This window comes from Pseudonaja textilis, chromosome 13, assembly GCF_049901715.1.
Source record: "Pseudonaja textilis isolate UNSWEBS1 chromosome 13, rPseTex1.2, whole genome shotgun sequence".
Classification (NCBI taxonomy): Eukaryota; Metazoa; Chordata; class Lepidosauria; order Squamata; family Elapidae; genus Pseudonaja; species Pseudonaja textilis.
Genome location: NC_142002.1, coordinates 13,701,570 through 13,724,192, shown reverse-complemented (window position 1 = coordinate 13,724,192; position 22,623 = coordinate 13,701,570). Strand labels below are relative to the sequence as shown.

The 22,623-nt window shown below is 41.2% G+C and overlaps 1 protein-coding gene across 2 annotated transcripts in view; it reads right to left on the bottom strand.

The window, feature by feature from the left end:
• Nucleotides 1-22,623, bottom strand: part of FBN1 (fibrillin 1) — a 179,886-nt gene that overhangs the window by 49,755 nt on the left and 107,508 nt on the right. For both annotated transcript variants that reach the window (XM_026709584.2, XM_087941425.1), the window contains exons 25-33: nt 20,684-20,911; nt 19,146-19,271; nt 17,483-17,611; nt 15,957-16,082; nt 13,900-14,025; nt 11,285-11,407; nt 8,085-8,210; nt 6,478-6,603; nt 238-360 (exon numbers count right to left, since the gene is read on the bottom strand). In XM_026709584.2, coding sequence (XP_026565369.1) covers nt 238-360; nt 6,478-6,603; nt 8,085-8,210; nt 11,285-11,407; nt 13,900-14,025; nt 15,957-16,082; nt 17,483-17,611; nt 19,146-19,271; nt 20,684-20,911 — 1,233 coding nt within the window. The remainder of the gene's footprint in view (nt 1-237; nt 361-6,477; nt 6,604-8,084; nt 8,211-11,284; nt 11,408-13,899; nt 14,026-15,956; nt 16,083-17,482; nt 17,612-19,145; nt 19,272-20,683; nt 20,912-22,623) is intronic.

Here is a 22,623-nt window from a genome sequence, read left to right as displayed (position 1 = left end):
AATGTATGTTTTGATACCCAGATTTGGATTTGATGCTTAAAGAGTCACTTTTAGATAACAAACATATCTTCCATTCCATGAGAAAGGGATGTAAGCCTACGAAGCTTTTTAATTACAATTTATTTCAGTATTGAATTAAAGATTGACTCAGATCATCTGTGTGGGGGCGGGGTGAAGGGGTGAAGGGGTGGAGGGGGTGTAAGGAAGGAAGAGGGATGAAGAGTTGTTCAAACTCACCTACACACTCGATCCCATCTCCAAGCCAGCCTGGTTTGCAGCCACATTTAAAGCTACCAGCTGTGTTTGTACAAATAGCATTCCGGTCACAGTTGTCAGTGCCGATTTCACACTCATTTATATCTGTGGAAAGAATGGACAAAAATATCAACTGCAATGCATGTATGCTTCCCCTCCCCTTCATTTCTTAATGGTGTGGGAAGAAGAAGGCCAATTTGTGAATGCAAAGACAACCAAGAGTTGTATCTAGAACAGTAAAGGAGATTCCCCCAAAGAATATGATCTATTCCATTGATTACACCGATATCTTGCCTTTCCTTCGGGGGCCCAAAGAAGCACACATACCACCCACAGTTCCATTTCTCCCCATAACAAGCACCCTATAAAATGAGTTGGACTGGAAGACAGAATGAACATCCCAAAGGCATCCAGTGAGTTTTTATGTCTTTAGGTAGACTTGAAGTTGACATTCCCCAGTATAAACCACCATCCATGACACTACATTGGCTTTGACTGGTGCGTTGGTGATTTACCACTCTGTAAGCTTGTTGGCATTCTTTCAATGGTAGTATATTTAAATCCATATTATCAGACAAACAGCGGCGTGGTGGCCCAGCGGTTAAGATGCTGGGTTTGTTGGCTGGAAAGCCGACAACCCAGGTTCGAGACCCGGGTGCCATGCGATGGGATGAGCTCCCCTCCTGCCAACCTAGCCGTTCAAAAGCATGCAAATGCGAGTAGTTAAATAGGCACCACTTCAGTGGAAAGGAAACAGCACTCCATGACCTCATGCTGGCCACATGATCGCGGAAATGTCTTCGGACTGTGCTGGCTCAACGGCCTTGAAATGGAGATGAGCACCAGCTCTTTATCGTCAGCAACTACTAGCAGAGTAACATCTGCAGGGAGTCCTTTAGCTTTACCTTTTACTATCAGGCAAATGCTAGGTGGCTATCCTAACGTGGAGATAAACCATCTGATAGTGTAAGAGGACATTCACACAGTAACCACAACCTTGCACAAAACTGGCTGTTCATAAGACTTCTGCTCTTGTTTGATATATTTAAGATCTCCTGAGAATTCAAACGAAAGAATGAGATGACCTCATCTCTCTCTCTCTCTATGGTGGGAACAAGTGAAACCAAGAGGGGTGAAGGGTGCCCACAACAGTGAAAGAAAACTGGTCAGATCTCACCAAGCCTTGTCCATCCCACCATCTTGACATCCCACCATTTTGTCTTATTCAGCAGACCTATTTTTACTGGGAAATGCACGGATCTGATTTCGCCGAAGGGGTAAGAGGAATTTAACAGTGGGGGTTTTTTTCTCTCCAAAGGGCCAGTTGGCTCTCTTTGATTATTCCAGTCCAAATAAAATCTTATTTCAACTCCCCAGCGTGACAAACAGAGACTCCTTTGTTGGCTGTCTGGTCTCCAAGATCTTGGTACTATCTCTGTGAGTTTGCTGCTCAGCATGACTGAAGATACCCAAAACTGACTCCAAATATGAGCCATATATTCATAGAATTAACTAAAGGCACCCCAGAAAAGAGGGGGAGGGAACGTGATGCCAAGACTATGTAAACGGTTTTTTTCTATCGGCTCTCTCTCCGCCAATTTTGTTTTTCAACAAACTTCTCCTTTGAGAATTTCTTTGGCTAGCCAAAGAAAACAAATATTCCAGTCTAAGGCCGTCCTTACAAGCCAAACAGTTTTCTTACTTCTTCTTACTACAAGAACAAATGTCTTCTTATCTATTTAAGCAACTTCCATTAACATGATGTAAATAGTCTTTGCTCTGTTTTTCCAGCCACTTGACATCACGTTAAAAGGAGGTGAAGTGGCATGAATCATGGGTTACAGTCCTAATTCCACCCATTTTATGAACGCTTAAAGGTGGGTCTAGAAATGTAGGTGATTGTATCTTTTCCCCTATGGGGAACTCAACTGGGGAGGAGCAGCGTTTTGAGCAGAAAAGACACCTCAGAGGAAACTATTAAGAAGCACCACACCTTCTTCATTTGCAGTCTTTTATTTGAGTCAGCAGTCGGCTGTCTTTTACTGAACCACATGAGCAACGATGCAACTTACACAAAAGAATTGTGTGCAGGCTGGAATCACTTGCTAGCACTTGGCAGCAAGTGGTTTACTGACACAAGCCCACAGACACACATCCTTGATGTGAAGCAGACCCACAACATCACACTCATGAACATGACCCACATACACACTGATCCTGTTGGCAGAACACATTTAACTGGGTAAAAGGAGGCATTGTCATGCAAACGTTCTCATTTGCAGAATCTCAAGACAGGCTGGGACTGTCACGGTTTAACACCGGTTTGGGCGAACTGCCTGAGGGAATCATACTTTTTTCCCACTTCTGAAACTGAGAAGTCTTAGAGATGTTGTGCAAAAAATGAGACTTCTCTAACTTCTTAGTCTCTTGCTTACATTGTGTTGCGCGGGGGCCGGGGGTAAAAAGGGAGTAAAGAGGATGGAATAGGAAAATATGAAGAAGGGTTGCAGGATTTGGGTATGTCTAGTTTAATGAAAAGAAGGACTAGCGGCATTCCAATATTTGAGGCACTGCCACAAAGAAGAGGGAGGGTCAACTTATTTTCCAAAGCCCCCGAGGGCAGGACAAGAAACCATGGATGGGAACTAACCAAGGAGAGAAGCAACCTAGAACTAAGGAGGAATTTCCTTACAGTGAAAACTATTAATCAGGGGGAAAACTTGCCTTCAGAAGTTGTGGGGGCTTCATCACTGGAGGTTTTCAAGAAGAGATTAAAGAACCATTTGTTCTGCTTGAGCAGGAGGTTAGACTAGAAAACTTCCAAGATCCCTTCCAACTCTTTCATCCTGTTAAATTTCTCCATTTTAACCATTACAGGGTCAATCCTGGAGGTGACACTGCAGATATTTTTGCCGTACAGATCAAGAGCTAAAAAATTCCTAGCAAGGGCCAACTTTCCCATTTTCTTTGCTGTAATTTGAGGTCTTGGGAATAACTAAATGATTGATCAATCAGTTACCTAGAGGATCTAATGACTTGGCTCAATCATGTAGTCTAAATACCATTTGGGGTGTTGTTGCCCCATATAATCTGTGGGACTCCCAGCTGGGGAGGGATCCATCTTGACTTGAAGAGATTTATTGAACAGATGTTGTTTTGTAGCCAAGCCCAAAAAAAACCCCCCATCTCTGCGAAACGTTGCCCTTTAACATACAGCTTGAAAAACCTTAGGAAGGATGAGTAAATGAATACTCTTTAGGAAAGGACTATTCAGAAGGAGGTTTCAGGTTCAATTGCTGGATAAAATGTGTAGGTCCCAAACTGGGAGGGGGGGGGGGGCGGAAAATCTTTCTCTGAGAATTTGGGAATGGCTGCCAGAAAAGCTATCCTAAGATTAGATAGTTTTCCTAGGAGATTCTTAAAAGATTTAGATTTGAGATGGTTTTAAATGCACTTTGTATCATTTGCATCACCAAGAGCCAATAACTGTCTCTGAGTTCTTAACGTAAACATGATCAAGTTTTTTGGAACTGAATGAAGAAGAGTTGGGGAAAGTTGTAAGACTTCAGATGTACTTAACGGAGTAACAGAATAGCAGAGTTGCAAGGGACCTCGGTCCAGTCTCCTGCTGAAGCAAGCAAACCTATGTCATTCCAGACAAATGGCTGTCCGGTCTCTTCTTAGAAGCCTCCAGTGATGGAGCAGCCACAACTTCTGAAGGCAACTTGTTCCACTGATTAATTGTTCTCACTGTTAGGAAATTTCTCCTTAGTTCTAGGTTGCTTCTCTCTTTAATGGTCTTCCACACGTTACTTCTTGTCCTGCCCTCAAGTCTTTGGAGGAAAATAAGTTGATTTCTCTGTGATAGTCTCTCAAGTGCTGGAAGACGGCAGAGTCCTTCTCTTCATTAGACTAGATATATCTAGTTCCCTCATCATATGGTTTAGCCTCCATACCTCCTATCATACCACTTTGTCTTTCTTCAGAAACAGAATAACAAGAGTCAGGTGGGATCAGTCCAATCCCCTGCTGGGACAGCAGACGCTATACCATTCCAGACAAATGGCTGTCCAGCCTCTTCTTAAAAACCTCCAGTGATGGACCACCCACAACCTCCCACGGGGTGATTATTCTGTTAGGAAATTTCTCCTAAGTTCTAAGGTTGCTTCTCTCCTTGATAAGCTTCCACCCATTGTTCCCTGTCTTGCCTTAATACAATGCCTTAGACAGCTCAGCTGACACACAAGCTGGATTTGAGCCACACTTTTCCTACAGTACTTTGTTCAACTTCCTGCTCCAGGACTTTTCCTTCTTGTATTCTTAATTCGTGCAATATGCACATACCTTAGCTGACCTACTCCACTTTCCATTTCAGATAATTGAACATGACAGCATGAATGCAGCCAAGTTAGCTTGTCATAAGTAATGTATGTCGTTGCATAAAACACGGCATTTCCCTAAACTCGACCCATATACATTAAGAATGGAAGCCAAAAAAGAAGGAAAATGAAAAGTTTTAATATCTGCGTGGAATGTAAATGCATGTCAGTGGGTGGATCATGCACTCAGGGAAACAGCAGGGGGGCATGGGGTGAGAAGGAAAAACTTGTTTACTTGTTAAGATGGAAACAGTTGGTAATGACAAGGGGGATGAAATATGTAGATGCGACTTCAAGCAAACTCCCAGAATCTTATGCAATTGTTTCATGAAAGAAAGAGCTTGTGTGAACATTTTTACAATTCTTAAAAAGTAGAGTTGAAACATTTTGGCATGGCAGCAAGAAGGAAGGAATCCATTCCCTTCGGTCAAGCAGTTCCACACAAGGGCTCACTCTTTAAAATACTTAACACCATGTTTTGGGAAGTGGGGTCTCCTGTCAAGGAAATGAAAACCCAAGCCCTTGGCACTTTTTCAGAGCATGGAAACAGGCTGCGGACATGTTCCTTTATGACACTTGAGCAAAGGAATTTGGACTACTGGGATAAAAGCATGGTCTCTCCCTTCTACTGTAGGCTTTCCAAGGGCAGCTGCAAATTTTGTGTTCGCGTTCAGATGAGCACTAAAAGGAGCACACATGGACACATGCTAAGACAGCAGCAAAACGTGAACACAACATTCCAATCACTGCACTTATTTATTCGACTGACAACCATATAGGTTTGCGATGAGAGCATAAAACAAGAGTAACCTCAACCATCATAGTTGGCCACGGGTACAAAATCTTTGTGGTTAGCCTCCTCCACCCGAAGACTGCATGGCAGCCTAGGGTGGCTGGTGGCGAGCTTTCTTAGATATCCCAAAGCAAGGTAAAGTTCGGAATTACAGAAATGAAATGTCAGCCTTGGAACCCATTTTTTACTTGGAAGCTTCGAGGCTGCTACATTCAGTGCCTGGGAAAGGGGGATTTCATAGTGAGGTAGGAGATTAGACTCAATAACATTCTTTCTCAGAGAGTCAAGGACATGTGGCCCTGCACCTGGGGAGCGGGGGAGTGTCTGGAGGAAGGTCTCCAGTTGGGACGCCGTTTTGATTGGGCCATGTGATGGGCTGATGGATACAGGGGATGGATCTTTGATTTCTCTTTTGGGAAGGGAAAACCCAGAACTCTCAGATTTGGGGTTTCCCAGATGTCCCAATATGACAACTTTAATAAAATGGAACTTTGAGGAAATGCTTGTCTCAGAGTTTATTGGTTTGGAGTTGGTTAGTTGGAACACTGACATAAGGCTGCATTGCAGAAATAAAGATTATCTCGAGAGAAGGTTAAACTGATGTGCTGAATAACGGATTAATCAAGGAGGTGGCTGTTAGCCAGCCTTACATGCTTCAAAGTAAGGGATAATTTGCAATAACAGAAATAAAAATGGATTGTAGAAATAAAACCTTGATAGAGGGAAAATAGGCAATATGTTGAATAACTGATTCATGAAGAAGGCAGCTGGTGGCAGATTTCTTACATGCCTCAAAGGAAGGGATAATTTGCAATAACAGAAATAAGGAAGTTTTGCAGAAATGAAGACCTCGCTAGAAGGAAAACAGATGACGTGATGAATAGCTAGGTTTCAACTATCAAAGGCAAAATCTGTGTCTTTTGCAATCCAATTCATCTTCAATTAATCCTACCATGAAAGACATTATTAAATTAATGCACACGAGAGCTTAGAAATACATAATATATGCTTATTTAAAGAACAATAGCACTCATCTAGATGAAAACCTACCTGTGCAACCTGTGGTCCCTTTCTTTCCAGAATAACCTATTTCACAATGACAGATGAAAGAACCTTTTGTATTCTCACAGCTTCCGCTCAGGCAGATGTTTGGATGCAGTTCACATTCGTTAACATCTGGAGAGGGCAAAGAGTTTTCATAGGTTACAAAATGTGATTAATAGTTGGCTAATATGTACTGAAACCAAGAAGGAGCATTATAAATTTGGCAAGGAAAAACTATGGGCTATTTGGAAGTAGGTTTGTTTGGTTTTGGAGCAAAGCTAGAGCTTAAATCTATAGGGATGCTGAACTCTCCCCCCCAAGTGTATTAACAAGACAACAATTGCTGTTGTTAGATCATAATTGTTTTCTCTCCCTGAAAACATTCTCAAAAGAGTTGGCTGTTGCTGTGTTTATGGCTCCTAAGCTTTTTCAGTCATAACATCAACAGCATTAATATGCTCTAAGGATCCATCTGATTGTAGAAATATACAGTGTTCTTTATGCTAGTTTTTATCATCTCCATATACCAACTTCCTAATAATACACAAATATGTTACACGATTTTTCTATCAAACGCCAAATCTCTTTGTGTATGTGGAAGGACAAGGACTACACCAAAATATCTAAACATTGAGAAATCTTGTTCCTTTTATAAGCCTTCACCTCTGAAGACTTATTTTAATGTGAGTATTTCTCAGGATGCCTTACTTTAGCCTATATGCTTCTTTTAGAAAAAAAATGTAGTAGAATTCTCCAGATTTTGGTCTCCTTCTTAGACAGGGATAAGGTGCAGAAAGCCTATTAAGATGTCACAGTGCGATTATCCGAGAGGTCTTTAATTATTTTATTTACCCCAAAATAGATATATGTTTGCATTCAGTTAAAGAGACTTTGAGGTATCACTAAAAATTAATCCACAAATAAATGGATTGTTATTAAGTGATATAGGTCAATCTATAGTTGCGAATTTAATTGATTCAAACCTCTATTTCCAAGCTAATTCATGGCAGGTGTAATGGATTACAAACTCCAGAATTCCCAACCAACGTAAGACCTGCTTCCTGGACATCTTGCAAGTCAACACCCTCTGGATAAAGCCATTCAATTGCATTTCCTTAGGTTTCCATTCTGCCTTTGTTTCAGATGCAAAATAACAACAACAGATACTCTAGGCTTTCCGCATGCTCTCAACCAGCAACACTGGGTGAAAAAGAATGGCTGGTCTGAGTCACAGTAATTGTCCATGGAAGAATGACGACCTCAACTCTGACATCTTTGACAGGCCCTTGGTGGTCTCTGAGCTTGGTAAGTAGCTAAGTAACATCATCAGTGCCAGTTGTCTGGAACTAGCACCGCCGTTGCCTAGTTTGGGTGCAAGAAAACAACCAAGCTCAGAGAATATCGAGGATCCCTCATTTCAGCCCTGAGCTACAAATATCCTAGTTTATTGCTCTGACCTCCCTGATCCTGGATGGATACTATAAACTACGTCCAGCTTTCATATGAAGAACTGCTTCTTGCTTCACTGTGGGAACTAATAATTCTTGCTTTGATTCCATCCACAAGACAGACTCAACCGACAACCAGATTAGGATAACAGATGTTTTACTTGCCTAGGCAAGTCTTCATGTCTTCTGATGTCATGAAGCCTTCATAGCAAAGACACCTGTATTCTCCAGGGATGTTAGTGCATTGACCACCATCACAGATGTTTGGATTGTTTTCACACTCATCAATATCTAAAAGAAAAAGGCACAAGTAGATATTCGGAGTTAGTTTTCTGCATTCTTTCTGTCTCACAACCAAGTGAAAAATTACACAGGGAGAGTCTGGTCTTTATTTACAGGTATCCCCCCCTAGGAAAGTCCATACAATTTCTTTTGGACTATAATGTTATATTAAAATATCTGTCAATTCTGCATGGTCTCTTTCTGCTTACCTCAACTGCAGTGGTGGGATTCAAATAATGTAACAACTGGTTCTCTGCCCTAATGATTTCTTCCAACAACCAGTTCACCAAACTGCTCAGAAAGTTAACAACCAGTTCTCTCAAAGTGGCGCTAACCGGCTGAATCCCACCACTGCTCACCTGGCATTACTTGGTATGTACAACTTCTCTAGACCAGTGCTTATTATTAATCATTGTGCACTGACACTAGATAGAAGAAATTTCATCTTGTGCAAGTATTACCATCTGTGGGAAGATGGACAGCCAATAAATTGGATAGATGAATGGATAGATGATTGATAGGTAGATAAATAGGATAGATAGATAGGTAGGTAGATAGATAATAAGATAACAAAACCTTTATTGTCATTTTTTACTGTGAACACACTGCCACACATTAAAAAATGAAATTATACTGTCTGTTCTCAAAAGAAATAATATATCTGCCCATACACATACATAATATGCATATACACATGCTATATGCATACATATATATAATAATCGCTGTCCATTTTGAATACCTAGGAGAAAGAGTTCACAAGTTGATGCTATATATATAGCAAAACAAATAAAATAGATGAGAGAGTGAGAGTGAGTGTGTGTGTGTGTGTGAGAGAGAGAGAATGAGTATATGATAGGTAGGTAGATTAGATTAGATTAGATTAGATTAGATTAGATTAGATTAGATAGATAATAGATAGATAGATAGATAGATAGATAGATAGATAGATAGATAGATAGATAGATAGATGATAGATAGATAGATAGATAGATAGATAGATAGATAGATAGATAGATAGATAGTATTTTTTTTCTTTTTAACTCAGAGTGCTTTTGAATTTCTGGTATAATTTCTCAGGATTTTCCCTGTTAAGGTCATCGCATACCAGCTGAATATCCAAAACTTTGCTTGGTTACTCAAAAGAAATGTTTGCAAAACAAAGACTTGGGCTGAGATTCTCTTCTCTTTGGGAAAAAAAAGGGTGTAACTCATCAAAAGATGAGTCTATTGTGGCTTTTAGGAATTAATGCAGCTGCAGAAAACTTAACTCATTTTAACTAACAAGTCCAAGAGGCCAACAATAATTATTCATTCTCTATGCAGCTTGCACCAAACTAACAGAAAGTGTTATAACAGTTGTTTTTGTTAAGGAGATCCAGCATGGAAGACATCCTTTGTTGGCTATTGATCATTTATTAATCACAAGATGCTATCAAACCCTGAAACAATTTGGATCTGGAGCCTTTGCTAAATAGTCATGCAAAATGCACACATGTTTTATTTCTCTCTACTTAGGATGTGCTCGCTTCAAATTTGGCAGGCATACTTTCACCCCTTCTGTCCTTATATCTCTCCTTTTCTGAACCCATTTAAGGGCCTTCTCTTAAATCAGAGGTCTCCAAACTTGGCAATTTTAAGACCTGTGGATTTCAACTCCCAGAATTCTCCAGCCAGTATACTGGCTGGAGAATTCTGGGAGTTGAAATCCACAAGTCTTAAAGTTGCCAAGTTTGGGGACCCCTGTCTTAAATGCTGCTATTTGATGGGACCTTGGAAGCATGCCTCCCCCTGTGGCTGCTCCGGCCCTTTGGAACAATCTTCCACCTGAGATCCAAGTTCCCCTTCTGGAAAATCATGAAGAATTGGTTCTTCCCTCAAGAGTAGGGCCAGGGTGGGGTTGATCCAGGAGGCTAATAGACTGATTGGCCTGCAGCCTGATGGGAAGGGTTATTTTGTTTTCTTGGTGTTATAAATCAAATAAACAAAAAGGTCAACCATGACACTCATTTCATCTCACCCTAATTCCATTTGGGTAGCCAGAAAGTGCAACAAATCCATTGGAAAAGCTGCCTCTTATAGTCATAGAACACAGAATGCTATGGTTGGAAGGGGCCCTGGAGGCCTTCTAGTCCAACCCGCTGCCTAACCTGCTCAAATGGTTGTCTATCTACCTTTGAAAACCTCCAGTAATGGAGCATCCACAACTCCAGGAGGCAAGCTATTCCCGATTCATTGCTCTCACTGTCAGGAAATTTCTCCTAACTTCTACTGCAAGTTGGATCCTCTCTTTAACTAGAGAGATTAATAGGAAACCATTCCAGGTAACAGAATCTTGGAAAGGAAAATAAACTGGCATGCTTGATGGCCAGTTTCTAATCAATTCTAATTAGAATTGCATTTCCACTTTTCTTTCAGAAGCTCAAAGCATTTTCTCCTACTGTTTTCCATAACAACCCCATTGTAGGTGGGCTGAAAGAGAGGGACCGGTACAAAAAGCATTTTCTGAGTGTCTGTGATTGACAGGAGTGGAGCCTTGTTTTCTAGTGCAATATTTAAATTCTAAAATACCACATCACCCTGGATATCCAATAGATTGTTGGGGGCAAGATGCTGACTCTGTAAAACCACTTCAAGAGGGATGTAAAGTACTGTGAAGTGGTATATAAGCCTAAGTGCTAAGTGTTATGGCTATTGCAAGCTAACTCTGCCTACTGCCAGCAGTGTGATGCTGACCTGCTGAAGGTTGACTCAGCCTTCCATCCTTCAGAGGTCAGTCAAATGAGAACCTAGATTGTTAGGAGCAATAGGTTGACTCTGTAATCTGCTTAGAGAGGGCTGTAAAGCACTGTAAAGTGGTACATTAGACTAAGTGCTATTGCGATCGCATGCAGCTTTCATATGCTAAAACTACAGCTCCTGTCATACACACAATTACTCAAACATAACAGGTTTTGATGGAACTCGCATTTGCGTAAACAGGCAAGCAAAGATATATTATGGTCAGAGAAAAATCAGAGGTACGGCCGAGACATTAGCAAATGTTGGGTAACATACAATAAATGTTTACAAATTTACTTTACCAGTGCAAGTTCTGTGATCTGGCATTAGTGCAAAACCGGGTCTACAGCTACATTCATAGCTGCCTTCTGAATTTGTACAGTATGTGTCACAACCGCCATTCATTATGCTGCATTCATCAATATCTGGAACAAAAAAGAGAGAGAGAGAGAGAAAGTGATGTCATATACTTTACAATAGTTGCCATGCTTTCTAACAAGGTCTTGGCTACGGAAATTTCAAAGTTACTAATATAATGCAAACAAGGTAAATTAGCGGCTAACCTTGAGCCCAGAATTATCACTGGAGAGTACAGTAAAAGACACAGATGGTCTCAGAATTGGAAATTCATAGTTTTAGTGGTCTACACCAGTGTTCCTCAACCTTGGTCACTTTAAGGCAGGAGGACTTCAACTCCCAGAAATCCCCAGTCATCCATTCTGGTTGGGGAATTCTGGGAGTGGAAGTTAAACTTCCTTAAAGTGCCCAAGTTTGAGAAAAGCTGATTTACACACCTACTAATTTTACAACTGAATTATTGCAAGGCATTGAACCAAGAGATGCCCTTAAAGGGTGTCTAGAAGCCACAATTGGTCAGATAGCAGCTTTAGAAGTATGGCTAGATGCATTAACAATTATTTAACAATGTTCTGTAAAATGTTATCTTGCATACTTGGAAGTCACCAACCTCGTACTGTTCAAAGTCTTTACAAACCCAGGTGGATAAAGCTGCTCCCACTCTACCCTTTGGCCATTCTCTCTCCCTTTCATAGAAGGTTCAAGAAGATTCATTTTTGCCGGGAAAAAGATCTGTAATTTTCTCAACTTTCCAAATTAAATTATCCACCTGAAAATGACCCTAAGCACAGTCACTGCATAAGATAGTCATAGAATGAAAGGATGGAGCCACCATCTCCAGTCAACCATTCTTACTACGAGTATTCTTTTCTTCTTTTCAAAATATGGAGGTTTTTAAGGGAGATCCTGAGGAAACAGGTAGAGGGTATTAGTTGGGAAGCGTGTTCGGTTGTCAGTTACTGTCTTTTAATTAGCTTTACCTAATGTCTAGAAGTAATGGCCAACTAATGAGAAGGAAGGACTCACTGGAGAAGAGCCTAATGCTGGGAACGATTGAGGGCCACAGAAGAAGGGGACAGCAGAGAAGGAGGTGGCTGAATGGAGTCACTGAAGCAGTCAGTGTGAGCTTAAGTGGACTCCAGAGGATGGTAGAGTACAGGAAGGCCTGGAGGAATGTTGTCCATGAGGTCGTGATGGGTCGGACATGACTTCACAACTAACAACAACAACGTCTAGAAGTCAAGATGGACTTGAAGAAGATTTTCTTTTTCTCAGATTAGTGCCCACTGACTGAACTTGGCTGAACTCAAAATGCTAAAGAGAGGTGAGTTGAACTGTGTATGGATAGGGAACTTCCATGCTGTAGATTAGATTGGAAAAATCTAAAAATTATCTTTCAAAGTGAGATGGCAGCACAGAAATTTAATATTAAATAAATAAATATCCCAGAAGAAGGCCGATTGTCAACTAAAAAGATACTCCTTTGGTCTTTTTAGATGCCAGAAAAAGGGAATGGGGGAAAAACAAGGCATTCTTGAAATGCCTAGATAATCACCTCGGCAGCCCAAAGTTGTCGGAGCATAAAAAGGTTATTGGAGAGCATGATGGATGACTCTTGGAGACGGATGTGTCCTATTGGAGAAGTCACATCCGGGAGTGGGGGAAAAAACAGAGTCAAGGGGGAAATGTATGATGTGGTTTTGTATCGGCTGCACTCAGCCACGTGCCAACATGGCAATTTTTAATAAACCCAATTTACTTTTTCCGAGATGTGGCTAGAGACTTTTGATTTGAATGAAGGTGGATTTATTGTAGTCCTGACACCAGTCACTTTTGCTGCTAATGAGAAAACTACACAAGAGAACAGAATAATAGAGCTGGAAGGGACCTTGTAGGTCTTCTAGTCCAGCTCCCTGCCTAAGCAGAAAACCCCCAATCCTATATCCTGTGCTATTTCACACAAATGGTTGCCCAGTCACCATGGAGTCACCAGGAGTAGCTTGTGACACGAGGGAAACATCATCTTTTCTCCACGGGTGGGCTTCAAAAATTTTAGCAAAAGGTTCTCTGCCCGATTGCTGGGTGGGTATGGCCATGGTGGGCGTGGCCTAGTCAGCCTCCTGCACCACAGCAGGTGGGGGGCGGGTGTTTCCCTCCCCAGACTCCGGAGGCTCTCTGGAAGCTGGAAATGGGCCTGTTTCTGGCCTTCCTGAACTTCTGGGAGGCCCGTTTTTCATCCTCCCACGCCCTGCACTTACCTACATCCAAAACTGGCTGCGTGGGGACTCCAGGGAAGGGAAGGGAGGGGTGGACGGGGCCAGCCAGGAGTGAGATTTGGGGGTTCTCTGAACCATGCGGAATCTTAGCTAGCGGCTCTCCTGAACCCCTGCAAATCCCCCGCAGCCCTCCCCTGGTTTTCTCCCACTTAGTACCATAATGGTTGAACAATTACAAACGTATTGTTTCGGTTGTATACTTTAGGTAAGTGTATGTCAACTGTGAAAAAATACAGACAGCCTTTTTGTTCACTGAATAGCTGATTCGGAAGAAGAAAACTCACCAACGCAAAAGAGTCTGTCTGGTGTAGACTGATATCCAGGGTTACAAGCACATTGATATTTTCCTATCAGGTTGACACAATGTCCGTTTCTGCATAGATTTAGACTCAGGTCACATTCGTTGATGTCTGTTTGAAAAATAAAGAGGGAGAGGAATTCAAATCATTAAACTCTCTTGCCTTCCAACAAGGCTGCACAAAGACAAGAGGGTAATGATGTTAGGAACATTTACATGAATAAACCAACAAAAATGAAGGGATAATTCAGCAAAAGTTATAACAAGAGATGAAATTATAGGCAAAAAGGACTTAACACTGTGACACAAATACTGGAAGAGCCAATAACTCATTTCTGGCGTCAGAGAACTATAAATCTCCTCAAAATGTAAAGACTTTGCCAAGAGGTTTAAGCCAAATTCCAGTACAATGATCCAATTCAAAAAAAAGTTAACAAGAAGAATGTAGAAACAACATTTTTATTGATCCTCAGCTAAGCTTTGTATTTTCAGTTAAATTCAAGGATCAACAGGCAGAAATGAAACATACAGGTAGTCTAAGTTACATTGGCACTGAAAAAAGGGATGTATGCCCAGTCCTCACAATTACGACCATTGTAGAATCCCCACATTCACTTGATGAAAATTCAAGTGCTTGGCAACTGGCATGTATTGATGACAACTGTAGCATCTTCAGAGTGTGGGATCAGCATTAGCGACTTTTCCAGCTGCTTTCAACAAGCAAAGTCCTTGGGGGGAAGCCACAATCACTTCATGACTGTTGTGTTTCAACTATAGTCATTCTCTTAACAACCCTGTTGCCATGGTTAAGTGAGGATCACGATTGTTGCACAAGTCCCAGGTGGTTTGCAATCTGGCGCTGAGGAGGTGCGAGTGTGACAGAACCAAGGTAGGTTGCTGCCGCGCTGGAGAACATGCAAGCAACTTCTGAATTTCCTGCCGTCTTTCCTACTGACTGCACATGGGAACTGGGCAGGAAATGGCAAATGGCAAATGGCAATTACATGCAACCATCATAAGTGCACGCCGGTTGCCAAGCACCAAAAATCACAATCCCATGATCACAGAGACACTGGGATGGCTGGACATTTGAGGACCGATTGTAAATGCCTCTCATTCAGTGCTGGTTTTAAGTTTGAATGGTCACTGAACAAGAGGTCATTAAACCAGGACTACCCATGAGGTATGGGGCACAGTGGCTCAGTGGCTGAGACGTTGAGCTTGTCGATCAGAAAGGTTGGCAGTTCAGTGGTTCAAATCCCTAGTGCCGTGTAACGGAGTGAGCTCCTGTTACTTATCCCAGCTTCTGCCAATCTAGCAGTTCGAAAGCAGGTAAAAAAAGTGCAAGTAGAAAAATAGGGACCCCTTTGGTGGGAAGGTCACAGCGTTCCGTGCACCTTTGGCCTTTCTTTAGTCATGCCGGCCACATGACCACGGAGGCGTCTTCGGACAGCACTGGCTCTTCAGCTTTGTAATGGAGATGAGCACCACCCCCTAGAGCCGGAAACGACTAGCACGGATGTGCGAGGGGAACCTTTACCTTTATTTTTACCCATAAGACAGCTGCTCACAGGTTATTTTCCCTGGCATTGGTGCCACCTGGCCCTTCCGTCTGCCAAATAAAGGGTACGGACTTCCTTTATAGATTTCTTACATCAATTACTACTAAGTTGCGTGTATGCCTGAAACGCTTAAAAAGATGCTCCCCAAAGCAGTCGCCCCTATGAAACAAAACTGGACTGCCTGACCTGTGCAAATGTTTTAATCTGTAGCGGTCCAGGATTTCTCTAAACTTAGTTTCTGGCACAGGACGAGGTAACAGATCTAAATTTTGGGAGCTTGCCCTAGTTTTTTTTTTTCCCGAGGATGATGAGTCATTCTTTCCGTGCCTTATTCAGGATGTTTAAAAAGAAAAACCTCTTGAGGAACTGCCAGGACAGGGTTGGAGCAGCCAATGCCAAGAAAATGGAGACATGTTCAATTGTAACTGTAAAAAGCAACCAGGATGCAGAAGAAAAAAAAATTTCCCCACTGTCGTCATACCTGTGCAGGCAGAAATGTTGGTATCCAACTGATGGCCGGGAGGACATTCACACTTGTAGCTTCCTTCAGTATTGTGGCAAATGCCCCCTCTGCACAACAAGGGGTTTCGTTCGCATTCATCGATATCTGCAAAAGAAGGGACAAAAATGGCTTGTGAAAATGTGCAAGGAGAGGAGAAGAGGGGCAGAGTGTTTTAGGATCTAAAGTTTCCGAAGTGAGAGTGTGTGTTCACTTGCTCTTCTGGGCTCTGTGCCTCCTTCCCAATTTTTCTCTTCTGCCAGCAACTCCTCTAACCAACTTCCAAGTGCTGTTTCCTTCCTTTTCTCTGCCCCAAGGGAGCCCCTTCTCAAACGCTGTTCTCCCCTGCAACTCGCATGCATCTCTTTATCGCTTGGGGGTTCCTGCATTTCCTGTTCTCTTCTGGTCTTCCATTCTGCCTTTGTCTGGCTGTTTCCCTTTCTGCTAAGATGGAGTGACTGAGTCAGACCAGATCTTCTGGATTTGTCGAGATTTGGAAGTTAATTCTGGACCCAAGAAACAACCAAGGCTTAAGTTTTCATGTGCTTGGTAGGAATCTGGGCAGACAACTAACATCTCCCTGAACCTGGTTGTTTTCTTACAGGTGTTTCATTACCAAACTGGAAAACTTCATCAATGCACTGAGGATGTTACCTAGTTTGGTAATGAAACATCAGCAAGAAAACCACCAAGCTCAAGAGGGCATCAAGGGAACCCTCTCCCCCATTTCAACCCTGAGCTACAGATGTTCTCCTTTATTGGAATTAACATCTCCAAAAACAGGGCAAAGGAGAATCATTTCATCCATTACTATCAAAAATATGTGTCTTTCTCCAAGATGAGGAAAAAGGCAGATTTCATGGTACAAGTTTAGACTTTAGAGCATCATGATCACAATTTAGAAAGAGTACAGCCGCTTTCCTCAATCTGATCATTTCTAGTTGAGTTTGGAGGAGATCTGGAGAGGGACAGATTGGAGGAGCATCTTGTACACATTTGACTTTGAGAAGTCAAATCAACTTAAAAAAACAAGAAAGAAAGAAAAAAGAAAGGGAACATTTCCCCCCAGGGCAATTCTTCTTCACAGCTGTTGCAATAAAAATGGAGGTCAGGTACCCACCATCCTTTACAGTAATCGTGACTTTAAGGCAGTGGTGGTATGTTATCAGTTTGGACCGGTTTGGCCTGGTTCAACCGAACCGGTAGTAAAAGAAAAAGGCTCTAATGATCAGCTGAGAGGAGTCAAAAAATCAATCAGCTGAGAGGACAAAAAAGAAAGAAGTGCAGGATCGGTCCTCCGGTCTATCCCTGCACTCTTCTTCATCCTCTCAGTTGATTGGTGCTGCAGGCCTCAGCTGGTGTCAGGTAAGATGCACGCGTGCATTAGGTGCTCGTGTATGCACGGGCAATCGCCACTGGTAGTGGAATAGGTAGGATCCCACTGCTGCTTTAAGGACCTCACAAGATGGACCTCAGGCCCAATGCAAATATGTGATAAAATAACATACCCATACAGTTTTTCATCATCATAAATCCACTTTCGTAGCCCTCAAAGCATTCACAGTGGAAGTCTCCTGGAGTATTGACGCAAATTCCTTGGCCACAAAGATCAGGAGAAATGCGACATTCATCTATATCTGCAAGAGAAGAAAGAAGAAGCTTATTTCAAAAATTAATATACACATGGCAAGCACTGGCTAATAGGGTAAAACACGAATAAACAAAAACCCAAGTCACACAAATATAAACACTTAGTTATTCCATTTTTATTTCCAGGGAAAGTCTCCATCAAAGTACTTGGCAAAGTTTGACTAGCCTTAGAAAAACTTGGGTAGATTATGGGCATGATAAAAACTGCCCAATCTGGAGCTGTGGTGGAAGGATTAAATGGAAGAGGGGAGTTAACAGGTGTGCCAGTATGGGGTCTCCTCCAGGGAAAAAAAATATATCATAGACCAGAGGAATGAAGCTTTATCTTTTGGTCCCCAAAGGAATGCAGTTAGTGTGGTGAAATTCTTATAATAAAGGTGATCAACAATAAACTACTTTGGCCTACTCTCACAGCTGTTCTGATTCCTTGTGCCTGACAGGGAATGAGGAAATAAAGCCCATGTGTAACCTCACCCTGATTCCCAAGAACAGTATTTGATACCCAAAAGTCACACTGTCTCCATATCATTTTTAAAATCAGGCTTCCCCAAGCTACCTTAATCATCTACCTCACAATTCCCCAAATAAATAAGATATCCTTCCTGAGGATTCCTGAGTTCCTTTGACTACCAGGCTGTTTGAATACAGTTCAGACATGGAAATAAGAAACAGCAGTTTACATTTTCAGATAACTGCTATAAACTTATTTTAGACCGCAATCCGCTTTATTTCTCTCGTTATCTTTTAAAAAATAAGTTTTGTCTAATTCAGTGATGGAAGTTGGGTATTAACGGGGAAATAGTCTCAGATAATTCCTCTACTGCTTTAAGGGGAAAACATATGTAGGAAATCACCAGGCTAAGCCTGAGGGAGGAGTCAAACACGTCATCAGTCTCGTGTCTCTCCATATCCACAAGAGATCTAAGCCCAGCCCAGCTTGAATTCCATTGACTTCTATTGACTGCCAATTTGCTTTGACCATTAGTGGTTCAGATTCTTGTAGAGAACATTAGCATACAATAAACCTACATTCATTTGAACCGCCTGGACTCCTGATTTCCTGTGTTTGACAGAAAAGAGATAATGGGCTAATTCTCCCCATCACTGTTAGGATGTTTAGCTGATTATTTTCCATTTAAAGGTTATGGATGCTGTGGGACTTCTCAGTTCCTTACTGGCTAAGAAACATGAACCGGCAGTAGAATAGGAGAATATTTCACCAGAAATATTGCACAAAGAAACAAAACATCATCTGAGGTCAAGAAATTTACCTGTACAAAAATAGTTTAGTCCAATGAATGTTTAATAATTGATATTACATAAGCACAAGCTAGATTGATAAGGTGAGAATTTATATAATTTGTGAGTAATGGTTAAAAAAAAGGATAGCACAAAAGATTGTAACCAACAGACACACTGTATGTATATAATTGAAAGAGGGTTTTATGTTTTTATGTTTTGTTTGTATGTTTCTTGTAAAAAATAAAAACTTTGTGTTGTTTTTTTTTAAAAGAAATTTACCTGTACAGTTCCTCTCATCGGAATCAAGTGCAAACCCACTGTCGCATTTACACCGGAAGCTGCCAATGGTGTTTCTACATTTTCCATAGGTGCACAATCTTGGAATCATTTTGCATTCGTTGATATCTGAGATCAAGATACAGTCATTTGTCAAAATAAAACCCAGTAAATATAACCATCAATAAATCACAATAAATAATATCACTACAATTTTATAATTGGTGAACTATTTGAAGTGTAGCAACTAAGCATTATGCAGTGCTTTTATGCATCCGAAGAGGAATTATAATTAATTTTACATTATATATATGAAGGATAGCAGATTACTTCTAATTTTTCCCTAGAAATAGATTTGATGTGCTTTGTTTTGGTCAAAAGAAGAGCCATCCTGAATAATTTCTTCCCAACTAGCACTTAACTTGCATTAATCAGAACAACAGAATAATAGAGTTGGAAGGAACCTTGGAAGTCATCTAGTCCAACCCCCTGATTAAACAAAAAAACTCTATACCATACTTGGGAGGAAGTAAAACCATTAAACACAACGGACTTTACTTTTGATGTGATATGAATAGGACGGTGTTTCAGTACTATTTTTATTTTGCTGGGATATTTGTTTTGCTTTCTTTATCTTCCCTCTGCAATTCCTTCAAGTTTTCTATGTCCCACCCTGTTTCTGTTACTGAGTCATAAAATGCTTAGGCAAGTGAGATAATTCATTGACAATAATGTCTGCGCTGGGTGCAATCTCCGATTCTTAGAAAATTTATTAGCCACCAATTTCCAATGTCTTAACTGGAATAACATTCCATTCGAATAAGAATGGCTTAGCTAAAACAAATAATCACGATGGATGCTTTACAGGTTGGCAACTGTTACTTTGGATTTCAAAGAAGGTATGACTCATACTTATTTCCTCACCCTTGTCTGATTTCTATCCAACTCCCATCATGACCACCCTTGGCAGACTCAGAGGGGAGAACGATCTTTAAGTATGTTTGAGTTCTTCTTTGGTCTCCTTGGAGAAGACACATCTAGGTCAGTCGATGCCTAGCATCTCCTTCCAAGCCCAACATCTCAGCAAGAATTCAGAACAAGAGAATGACACACCAGCCCTGTAAATGTTCTTCTGTTATCAGATTAGGTAGGGAAGAGTCAACTGTACCATTCTGGGATTATAACTGGAATACCAAAAGATACCACTCTTGAGAGACTTTTTAACAGGTTAGGGAATTTGAAACTGATTGTGAGAATTTGGGAGCGGAGAACCAAGCTCCAATTTTATTTCCAACGGTTTGGGTTTTTTTAACCCCAATTGTTGCACTGAAAATACGATAAGCTTCACCACTTCAGAACTGGGAATAAAAGAGAAAAATTTCCCCATCTTTGTGGTCTGATTTTCAAGAAAGCTGCCCTTCAGATTTGGTCAAACCCAACTGCATTAGAGAGGTTGCGATTTGCCTCAAAGGAAGGCGGGAGAAACTAAACAAATACATTCATCAGAACTCTTCTTTGCAGGGGCAGCCATTTTGTCTCACCTTTATAGAAAGGCTTCCCATTTATAACCTCTCCCCTGGTGGAAAATCCCGGTCCCCTTGGGCAAAGAGCTTCATATTCAGGGGTGGATCTTATGGGACATTCATCACAGTCAGGTCCCCAGGCGGCCCCAACAGAGCAACAGCAAGCATCCAGCCGGTGTCGTCCTCCGATGGGTGAGGTGCAATCTTCATCATCGTGTTTCAAATAGCAGGACTCCAAGCGAATATCTGTTGGGGGGATATTTAACAATCATCAACGAATTATGGGTAGAGTAAAGGAACAAGGATACACCACCATCTGGAAAATCTTGAAACCCTCCACCTTTTGCAATTTTATAATGTTGATTTTACATTTTTAAATTATCATCTCAAATTACGCGGTTTTATTGTCTCAATTAAATGGTACACCTGCCCAGAGCCCCTCTGTGAGAGAGATGGGCGGTTAAAATGTTTGATATATAAATAAATATAAAATGGGGCACAGAGGGAGGCAGGGAATGAATATGGAAAACCACATAGAGCTATTAGTCCAAAGCTATACAAGATATGCTCGTATGTTTTTGTAGCCGAAAAACTAATTTCTTAGCAGAAACTAAAAAGCTTAGCAGACATTGCACATTTAGATTAGCTTTAGATTAACAGAGTTGGAAGGAACCTTGTAGGTCATCTAGTCCAACCCCCCATCCAAACAGGAGAGCCCACACCATTTCTGACAAATGGCAGTCCAATCTCTTCTTGAAAATCTCAAGTGATGACGCTCCCACAACTTCCAAAGTAAGTAAACATTTAAGCTATGTTTTGTTCAAATCAACTATAGATTTAGGCTTCATGCAACTTCCAAAACCATAAACTATGTTTTTCAAGACATAATGACTGTCAACAAAACATGCAGATGCAAAGTGAAATAAACCATGTTAGGGCTATGAATGTTTGAGCCCTATCATGCTTAGCGCCTCTTCCATGAAGGGGAGTCATTTGCAGTCCCTTTTCCTAAAAAGACTGTCCATTTTGAATAAAATGGGGTGCTGAGAATGGCTTTTGTATTTAAGAGTCTTTTGGGATGCCTTTAGCTAGTTGCACACATTATGTTTTTCCTATTTCTCTCCCAGATCCCTCTGCTATTCTATTCTTTTCAACTGCTTCTACCCATCTGGCATAGAAAACTACAATCAAAGCAGAAATATCCATCTTTCAAATCATAAGCTCATTTAAATTAGAGAATCACAAAGTACTTGGTGAATAATAACAGTTTCCTTTGCTGCCACAACTGTTAACCATTTTATTTGGGAATCCTTATCATTTTGCTGTAGATAAAGATAACATCTTCTTAGGTCATGTCTAGATGGCCATCCCAACTGTCAATGGCTTTAAAGATTAGGAAAACAAACGTATCAGAAACAGCTTTCATAAGACTTAACAAGCCACAAGTTATCCCTCCTGGTACATATTTTATTCTCTTCAAAGACTCACTGAAAGCAGAGAACTGAGAGAAAAAATCTGTTTTTAGCATTCTCTCATATGGTGGACAGCAAAAATTACTAGAGAAGGAGTAACCCTTGGTTTATAGGAGATTCCCACAGTTCTATCAGAATAGACTTGGAAGGGACCTTCTAATCCAATCTCCCTGTCAAGGAGACCCTATACCACTTCAGACAAATGACTGTCCAGTCTCTTCTTAAAGACCTCCAGTGATGGAGCAGCCATGACTTCTGAAGGCAAGCTGCTCCACTAGTTAATTGTCCTCACTATTAAGAAGTTTCTCCTTAATTCCAAGTTGCTTCTCTCCTTGATTCATTTCCATCCATTGCTTCTTGTCCTGCCCTTTGGGGCTTTGGAAAATAAGTTCACCCCCTCCTCTTTGTGGCAGCCCCTCAAAATACTGGAATACTGCTACCATGTCCCCCCCAGTCCTTCCTTTCTCTAGACTAGCCAAACCCAAA